At 58.5% G+C, this 8,705-nt stretch overlaps 3 protein-coding genes across 6 annotated transcripts; 2 read left to right on the forward strand and 1 right to left on the reverse strand.

Moving 5' to 3' along the window:
- Window positions 1-342: 342 nt before the first annotated feature.
- On the reverse strand, window positions 343-1,575 carry Rnf208 (ring finger protein 208). The gene has a single exon (XM_048426232.3). It carries the CDS (start codon window positions 1,306-1,308, stop codon window positions 511-513), a length of 798 nt encoding a protein of 265 aa, XP_048282189.1. The 5' UTR covers window positions 1,309-1,575; the 3' UTR covers window positions 343-510.
- A 1,577-nt stretch (window positions 1,576-3,152) lies between these two features.
- Cysrt1 (cysteine rich tail 1) lies at window positions 3,153-5,852 on the forward strand. 2 transcript variants are annotated; one of them, XM_085681239.2, is made up of 2 exons: window positions 3,153-3,431; window positions 5,183-5,852. In XM_085681239.2, the coding sequence occupies exons 1-2, from the start codon at window positions 3,347-3,349 to the stop codon at window positions 5,620-5,622; spliced, it is 525 nt and encodes a 174-aa protein (XP_085537365.1). In that variant the 5' UTR covers window positions 3,153-3,346; the 3' UTR covers window positions 5,623-5,852. The 2 variants fall into 2 exon arrangements, with proteins under 2 accessions (XP_085537365.1, XP_085537364.1); XM_085681238.2 differs by lacking the exon at window positions 3,153-3,431 and adding an exon at window positions 4,434-4,829.
- Rnf224 (ring finger protein 224) lies at window positions 5,699-8,646 on the forward strand. Of its 3 annotated transcripts, none has more exons than XM_048426187.3 (3): window positions 5,699-5,839; window positions 7,075-7,808; window positions 8,088-8,646. In XM_048426187.3, the coding sequence occupies exon 3, from the start codon at window positions 8,089-8,091 to the stop codon at window positions 8,557-8,559; it is 471 nt and encodes a 156-aa protein (XP_048282144.3). In that variant the 5' UTR covers window positions 5,699-5,839; window positions 7,075-7,808; window position 8,088; the 3' UTR covers window positions 8,560-8,646. The 3 variants fall into 3 exon arrangements, with proteins under 3 accessions (XP_048282144.3, XP_085537361.2, XP_085537362.2); XM_085681235.2 differs by having other exon boundaries at window positions 7,075-7,149; window positions 7,596-8,646; XM_085681236.2 differs by having other exon boundaries at window positions 7,075-7,149.
- Window positions 8,647-8,705: the final 59 nt, after the last annotated feature.

Raw genomic sequence — 8,705 nt, forward strand, 5'->3', positions numbered from 1 at the left:
CCAATGCTGACCTCAATCCTGCCCTGGCTTCCAGAGTGCTGGGATTACCAGTGAGCATTTACACACAGCTGAAGGTTCTGTCTGCCTAGCTGGGCCACAGCCCCACGTGCCACGCACTAGCAGCCCTCTGCACCAATATGTTCACAGCTAGTCCCAGGCCTCCCAAGCAGCAGACTCGGCCCAGCTTGGCCTCCAACAAGTAGAGCAGCCAACCCGAATGAAGATGGGTCGCCTTCTGGCAGTTCCTAATTAGACTGTCTGGGCTACAGCCCTGAGAACCTACTCAAGGCCCAGGCCTGGGCCTAGCCCACAGGAGTAAGCTTCAATCAGTGAACCAGTGCAAACTTTGGCAAAGAGTTTTAATGGCAAAGTTGGCTGCAGCGACAATGCCACGCAGGGTAGGGCCAGAAGCCACAGTGGGCAAGAAAGGGTCAGCGGGAAACAGGACAGGGCCAGTTCCCTGAAGAAGCGGCGAGCAAGGGCCTGCAGGCAGTCGTGGGCAGGTGGACACTACATGATGGAACAGGCTGATAGTGGGTTCCGCACATGGCAGGTGCATGCAGCCCCACAGTACTGCCGGAAGGTCTGGTAGCAGCTGCCTTCAGATTCACCCCCCCACTGGCCACCGGACGGGGCTGTCAGGGCTTCAGGTGGCAGGCGGCTCAGGATGGATGTATTGACAGCCAGTGCAGCCAGGCCATAGTCAGTGAAGAGCACAGTCTCACGGTGGCAGGTGGGACACGAGATAAACTTGTACTTAGGGCAAGACTCGTAAAGAATCTGCAGGCACTGCTCACACACAGAGTGCAGGCAAGACAGCACGCGGGGCCGCCGCTGAGTGACGTTGTATGTGTGCCCACAGGTGGGGCATTCCAGGGGCTCACCTGCTATCACTGGCCCGGATGATGAAGGTGCAGAGGCTGTTGGGCCAGGTCGAATCACATATTGATTTACAATGACCTCATCCACTGGTGCCACCCGGGGGAAGCCCAATTCAGAACTGCCCTTGCGGGGCCGCCTTGGCAAGGGTGGAGTGTGGGGTGCTCCTTCCAAGGTAGGCATGTCCCCCCCACATGCCTGGTTGACAATGATCTCTGTGTCTGAGGGCCAAGCCCGCTTGGGTGCCAGAGTGGGAGTGGGCCTGGGTGCAGGTGGGAAGCAGGGGGTGGCCGCCGGGAGCTCAGGGAACTTTTCAGGGTGGACAATCTTCATGGCCTCCATTTTGAGGATGACATGGGGGCCTTTCAGGCAGGACATGAGGAGGCCCGGCCATCCACTGCCCACCTCGGGCCCAGGGTCAGCTGGCATCCGGCTCTCTACAGTCAGACCGGACGTTGGCACAGGTGGGGGCGTTGGGTGGGGCCGTGGGGGAAGAGAAGGGGCTGCATCCTGGTCCTGCCAGGCCTGGTGAGGCCCCCGGTTACTCCGTGGACTGCAAGGGGCAGCGGGTGACAGGTTGGGGGGCAGGGCCCCCCCCAGTGGCCACAATGGCTTATCTGGTTCAGTCCGAAGAGGAGGAGGAAGAGGAGGGGGAGGGGGAAGCAGGCGGGGGCAAGGGGGTACAGGAGGCTGTCTTGGGCTGTGGGGTTCACGCAGGGGCTCACCCAGGGTCTCTGTCTGCTGAGGCTGGCAAGGGGGCGTGGAGGGGCCTCCTCCTGCAGCAGAGGTCAGCAGTCCCTGGGCCGGGACATCTGGGCAGGCAGGGGCTAGGTGGGCCCCATGGCTCCAGGACAGGGCGCCCAGGGAAGGCAGCTAGCCTGATCCCTGGCTGCCGGAGGACCTGGGCTGCAGGCTCCGCGGCAACAGCAATGGAGAGGCCTGCACCAGGCCCGAGCTGCGGGTGAGAGATAGCGTGAGGACAGCACGGGGCCAACCTCACTTTCGCCCTCACCCCCACCCTGCACAAAGGACAAGGTGCCCGACCTCTGACCCTGACCTTATCCGTGGGATCCAAGTCTTCACGGAATTCTGAACCCAACCCCCTCCCCAGTATGCCCTCCGAGGCCAGATTCACTGTCCGGAGGATTGACCCTATGAGAGAAGGAAGGAATGATGCATCTGACCCCCGCCCCTCCCCCCGCTCACCTGCCCCAGCCTGGCGTTCCCCGGCTGCGCCGCCGCAGCAGCAGAGGTTGTCTCAAAGGCAGGCCTGGATGCGGCGCTCGCACCTTGGCTCTCTGGCTCTAGCGGCTCCGATAGCTCCCGCGGCTCCAGCGGCGACTTCGGGCGATGGCGGGCGAAGGCGGCACCCAGGGGCGCGAGCGCTGGTGCTGGACGCAAGGCTCGGCGCGGCGGCGGCGGCGACAGCGGCGACGACGGCAGCGGCAGGTGCGTGCGGAGCGTGGCGCGTTCTGCGGCGGAGGCGCGGGGACCGCAGTGCGCGCGGCGCCCGCCCGCGCCCGCAGCGCCACCCCCCGTCTGGGGACCCGCGCGGGGTCCACGGGGCGGGGCCAGTCTCCTAGCCGCCCCTCGATCCACTCCTGGCCTGGCGTCTGCTCCCAGGGTCGACCTCCCAGCTAGCTACAGGCGGGTCGGGATCCCCGTGTCGCCAGCATTCCCTTTTTCCCCCTTGGCTGCCCCTCCGCCTTTTGTAAGGGAATCCTTCGCTTTTTAGTTCCTTACATTTTGAGCCTCACAATGCCCGAGCAGGGGTCCCAGCGTTCCACCAGTGTCTCGTCTACCTTTCGAGCTTTGAAGGGGCAGGGTCCTTTCACGCCAAACCCCGACACACCCCCTGTGTGAACGCCGGGAGTTTTCCAACTCACTGACGTATCCACACTGCACCCAGGGCTCATCAACTCAAAGACGGCGATATGACAGCAAAAGGGATAAGAGGTTAAGCGGATACCAAAGGAGTGAGCAGAAGGGAGCTGGGGCAGGCAGGAAGAGGCTCGGCGGGTGTCCTGACCGGAGGTGGGGAGTTGGAAATACCTGGACAAGCTGGCAGTCCACGTGTTGGGTGGAGGGCCCATTGAGCACACTCACCTGCCTAGGGTGGAGTAGCCCTTTCTTGTGTCGTATCGGGTCAGCACGCGCTTCTGTGTTATGTACTAAACTGACCCCACCCAGCGGAGGCCCCATTCCTTTCCTCTTCCTCCTTCTACCTGGTCCTTTTCTACCTGGACCTACACCTTTGCCTCAGGGGAGCCCTCAGTGAGGAAAGGGCAAAGGACAAGCTGGTGACCAGGATGTCTACATGTTCAGAGTGCCATTCTCTACCATCTCATGGCCACCAGGCGTACCCATACCTGCCTGTGACCAACACTGAGTCCTGTGCCTGACCCTGGACAATCCAGATTTTGTTCAGGCCACAGACCCTCTCTGTACAATCAAGACGAAGAGAACAATGTTCCTGGTGAGCCAAAGCTGGACCAGACTTTACAACTCTATGGAACCAAGGGTGCACATCAGGGCTTCTTCAGCAAGACCAGGTGAGAGGAGGGGTCAGGTGCGGGGGTTTGGGGGGGAGGCGTCTCATGGGAATCCTGGCATCACGCTGGGGTAACTCGGGTAGCGGTGATCGGAGAAAGGAATGAGCCCACCCTTCCCAGGAGGGCTCTGCTCACTTGCCCCCAACTTGGCCCGCGCGCAAGGCCACCTATGGCCCCACCCTTTGTCCAGAGTCCCGCCCCGTGAAATGAAGCCACGCCCCATTTGAGAGAATAAGCCCGTCCCTCCTCTCCCCCCCCCCCCCCCCCCCAACCAGCCGCCGTTCTGAGCGGAGCAAGCCAAGGATCCATCCAAACCGGGTCTTTTGGGAAACCCTGAAGCGCGAAGGCTTCTGGGGAATTAAGTTTCCACTGGGCACCTCGACCGGGTTTACGCATGCTCGCGGCTAGGGGCGGAGTCTCCGGGGGCGGTGGGCAAGGTTAAAGGTTCCCACGTTGAGAGCGCTGTTTTCCACCTCTTAGGCTTGTTTCCCCCAGACCCATTTCCTTCTGCTTGCTAAGCTGCTCAGCCTGCCTGACTGGCTCTGCACTCAGTCACCCTGGCTTGTAGTCCGTGTCCTACTTGCTCTCTCCTTCCTGGTGTTTTCCCGAATGGGGTCCGAGCCCTTCCCGCTGTAGCGTAGACCCAGAGGAGCCCACCGGTTGGTTCATAAGCTTTCAACTATTGTTTCACCCCCAGCCCCACCGTCATTCTTTGTGTCCTCTATGGACAAGGAAGTAAAGCTGCAAAAGAAGGGTGCCAGGGCCAAGAATGGGTGCGGGGGACAGAAAACTTTGGGGAGCTTTCTCCCCTACTCTACTACTCTACTGCACAGGGAAATTGCACTTTCAGAAACACGAGCTGAAAATGTTACTTGTGTCCATGTAACCAATTTAAGAAAAGTAAAGCGTATCTACAAAGTTGTGTCAAAACTTTTTTTTTATTAGGAAAGTGGACAATCCTCCAAGCCGTCTCAGGCATCCCAGTGTCAACTGGGTATGGGCAGTAGGTGACAAGCAGGAATTCTGGACCGTGTCTGTAGAAATGTGAGCAATGGCTGGGTGGCCCCAGAATCTGAAGACCTGCCCCCACTTCCTCTCTGGGGCCATGACCCAAGGAGGTAGGACATGCTCAGATGAATCGTGATTGAGTCACCCTAGATTGGCAAATGCCCCTTAGAGCCCAAACCTTGGCCTCCACCCATCTGGGAATGAGGGGTGACTGGCTGCTGTGCTCTAGTTGCTAAGGCCTCTTGGGATCTTGGGAACCCCATCTTTGAGCTCCGCCCCAAAGCCCCACCCCTCTCTAGGAGGGAAAAGGCACCTGCTGGTAGCTCTACTCACAGGCACTGGGACCTGGAGCTGGAGGACAGAAAGACATACTGCTGCTGCTTGCTGCAGGTGAGTCCTCGCCCAGTGGCTGACCTGTACTTTAGAGGTACCTCCTGGACAGACACTGCTCTCCCTTAGACCAGCTCACCAGTGTCTCCTAGCTTTTTATCCCCATTCCCAGCTGCATCCAGGAGCATCTCTTGGACACTTGGTGGAGGGTGGCAACTGGGTACTTGGGCCTACCTCCAAGGCGCGTAGGCCTTGCATAGATCCTGATGTCCCCACATCTGCATGCAGATGCTAATTGATAAGGCTCTTCACAAGGCAGATTCCTCCAGAATAGGTGTCTTCTTGGGCTATGGGCTCTCAAGCAGGTTTTCTCCTCCCTGAGTCCCTCTATGTGTCTCTGCTCACCCCTGCAGCCTGGGCCATGGACCCCCATGAGATGGTTGTGAAGAATCCATACACCCACATCAGCATCCCTCGGGCTCACCTGCGGTCTGACCTGGGCCAGAAGTTAGAGGAGGTTCCATCTTCATCTTCCTCCGCTGAGACTCAGCCTCTGCCCTCAGGAACCTGTGCCCCAGAGCCAACGGGTCTCTTGAAAATGACTGAAGCCCCAGAGCCAAAGGGTGCCAAGGGCATCAAAGGTACAGCTCCTGAGCAGAGCCAACAGAGCTGGCAGTCACCCTGCAACCCCTACAGCGGTGGGCAGCGTCCATCAGGACTGACTTATGCTGGCTTGCCGCCTGTGGGGCGTGGCGATGACATTGCCCACCACTGCTGCTGCTTGCCTTGCTGCTCTTGCTGCCACTGCCCACGGTTCTGCCGTTGTCACAGCTGTTGCTGTGTTGTCTCCTAGCCTGACTATCCAACCTCCAGGGCTGTGGGGCCCGGGTCTCTGCTCAATGCCAAAGTGGTGCCGGACATCAGGAGCGGCCGTTGTCATGGGCATCTGGGGAGCCTGTCCACCAGGAAGGCCCAGCTAGTGCCCTCTGAGATACAGTCCCAGCCACTAGCCATGCTGGCAGCAATAGGGACACCCTTCACTACTTGCAAGACTTTGGCAATAAAGCAGGGTGAGCACTGTGATAGTGACTATTTTTTTTTAAATGGGGGGTGGGCGGTCTGTTTGGGAGAGGATCCTAGTCTGGGCAACTGCTTTTGCCCTCAACATACACAAACACAGTCTCCCTGGTAGACTCCCAGACTCTGTGGGACCTTCCAGGACTGGATGCCTCATGACGTCCATAATTTAGGGCCCTAGCAGGTCTCAGTCCACCCAGGGGCTCGTAGATGGTAATATGTCCACTGCCCTGGGCCAGTTCCTCGTTCTCCCTAGGGCTGAAGCTGAGATAGTAAACAAGATTAATCCTGAGTCACAAGGTAGGAGGGTACCATACTTGCCACTGTGGGGGACCCCAAGAAAATACTCTGGGGGAGGATTAGATTGGAGGGCTGTTAGTGGGTGGGGCTGATGTTAGCAGGTTTCAGGGAGTGGGAGCTCAGATCCAGGGCCCAGAACCCAGCCCTGCCCAACGTGAGTCACCTCCCGCCCTTGGCCAGGGCATGTTTCTGGTTTCCCACAAATACAATCCCTACTATCCAGAGCTCTGCTGTTTAACCTATTTCAAGTGATGTGTGCCAGGCCTTGAAGATGAGGCACAGCAGGGCTGACGGGAGTGTTCTTTTCTTACCTGTCCAAGCAGTGTGAGATGCCTGCTGGGGGCCATGTTTGAGATGCCAGGGTAGGGAGTGTGCAAGGAGGCCAGCTCTGGGCAGCCTGGTGTTTCCGGGGCAGGGCAGAGCCGCAATGCCACGTGAAGAGGGAGAAGAGCTGGCCTCACTCGACAAACGAGTCCTCCTGAAGTTGGCCCTTCCCTGATGCAGAGACAGGTCATGTAAGAGGGCAGGCCAGATGTGTTGTGTGTAGAGGTCTCCAGGAATGGGCAGATAGGTCATTGCCCTGACTCTTCTCTCTGAGCTCCTAGTTCCAGTGAGGGCCAGCACTGGAACCCGTTTGACCAGTCTTAAAGGCAGACTGCCAAGCGGGTGGGTAAAAGTGAGTAAAGGAGAGTTTTTTTCCCCTAGCAACCCTGTGTGCGCCCTTAGGGGTCCTAGCAACCCTGTGTGCAGTCTTAGGGGTCCTAGCAACTCTGTGTGCAGAATTAGGAGTCCTAGCAACCCTGTGTGCAGAATTAGGAGTCCTAGCAACCCTGTGTGCAGCCTTAGGGGTCCTAGCAACCCTGTGTGCAGAATTAGGGGTCCTAGCAACCCTGTGTGCCTCCCTAATTCTGTGCTGTCTCCTCTCCAGTCCTCATCACAGGGAACAGGGATCCCACTTCCCTGAACTGTCTCTCCCTGGACTATTGTAGAGGCCGAGGGTCAGGTAGGCGGCCAACTGGGAGATGCTTAGCATGGGTGTGGTGTGGTGGGGCTTCTGGGATGATGGTTGTGTGAGGGAGATCATCACACTTCAGGCCTGATGGGCGGGCTACTTCCTGTGACATCATAGGATAGACTTAGTCTAGGTGGGGAGGAAGGCCATCCTGAGAAGTGACGCAAATTAGCAAGAAGATGCACCCTACCATAGAGCTGATGGGAGGGTGGGGGTAGGTTCCCTAGGAGGTGATGTGAGCGGAGGCCAAAGCGGAAAACATTACCAAGGAGGTGATCAGATGAGACCCGGAAGAAGGGTACAAGAATAGGGAGGACATAAACACTGGAGACACCTAGAGTGGAGAAAGACAAAACCAGGTCTCTGGGAGTTACAGAGGGGAGTGGTCTGGGCAGGTTCATCCTTCAGGGGGCTGGCTCACCTTATCTCCTGCCCAGTGCTGGGAGCAGGGAGCGGCAGATCCTGTTGCAGGCGCTTTGTGGCTGAAAGGGGAGCCCACTCTCACTTGACGCAGCCACCACCTGCCTCCTGCTCGCTTGCCTGTGTGGCCAGTAATGCGAGCCCAGGGAGGGAGCCATGAAGTGTCCCGGGTCCCCATCCCCTTCTGCAGTCCTCTAGCTGGGAATATCTTTCTGGTGGAGTGGATGCAGGTAAGAGAAGCCCGGGGTTCAGGAAGGCTAGGGGTGGGTCTCAACAGTGGGATAGGATGATGTTTCAGCTAATGGCCACAGCAACAAAAGATATGCCTAGACTTGGTGTTAGCCCAAAGGCACCATCTTCCCTCCAGGTGTGCAGGTACTTACCGTCCCATGGCCCTGTCCTCCACTTTCTGGGGGCCAGCATGGACCAAAACATCACATAGGTGGGCAGAGGTGAACTGTAGCTTGTGCGGTTGCCCTGCCCTGTTGGTTCCCTCATACTCTCCCTAGGATGCTGCAGCCTGAAGGCCCCCGAGCCTTGGAGGAAGGGGCAGCCCTGACGGCCCCACGGAATGACTGCATCATCTGCTACTCTGCCTATGACCTATCAGTACACTTGCCTCGCCGCCTCTACTGTGGCCACACCTTCTGCCAGGCATGTATGCGGCGCCTGGACACGCCAGCCCACGAGCAGCACTGGATCCCCTGCCCACAGTGCCGACAAAGTACCCCTATGCCTCGTGGAGGGGTGACCATGTTGGACCTGGACTTAGCTGCCTTTTTGGCAGTCAAAGCTGAACGGAAACCATCAAGAATAGAACCCAGGTCCTCTGTCCCCCTCAAAGTTGGCACTACCATCACTCAGCAGCCGGCTGGACTCTACCCTACCTTGGGCCCCCAGCCCCACTTTCCTCAGCCTGGATGCTGCTGCTGGGGCTGGGGAAGACTGTGCTGGTATCCCCTGGGGAACCCTGAGGTCTAAACTCTGGCTATCTCCACCTGCACAAAGGAAACTGTGCTAGCCGCTTGCCTGCCGCGGAGCCACTGATCATACACAGCACAGACCGAACAGCCTGCGAGCAGGGCCTCCTTCTTATAGTCCTGCATGATCCGACAGAGTGGTGTCAC

The sequence above is a fragment of the Myodes glareolus genome, chromosome 21 (assembly GCF_982192425.1).
Source record: "Myodes glareolus chromosome 21, mMyoGla1.1, whole genome shotgun sequence".
Lineage (NCBI taxonomy): Eukaryota > Metazoa > Chordata > Mammalia > Rodentia > Cricetidae > Myodes > Myodes glareolus.

Coding starts and splice junctions, on each gene's coding strand:
- Rnf208 (XM_048426232.3), bottom strand. CDS start 1,308: ATGCCAGCTGACCCTGGGCCCGAGGTGGGCAGTGGATGGCCGGGCCTC.
- Cysrt1 (XM_085681239.2), top strand. CDS start 3,347: ATGTTCCTGGTGAGCCAAAGCTGGACCAGACTTTACAACTCTATGGAA. Junction 3,432..5,182: donor GGCTTCTTCAGCAAGACCAG/GTGAGAGGAGGG, acceptor TCACCCCTGCAG/CCTGGGCCATGGACCCCCAT.
- Rnf224 (XM_048426187.3), top strand. CDS start 8,089: ATGCTGCAGCCTGAAGGCCCCCGAGCCTTGGAGGAAGGGGCAGCCCTG.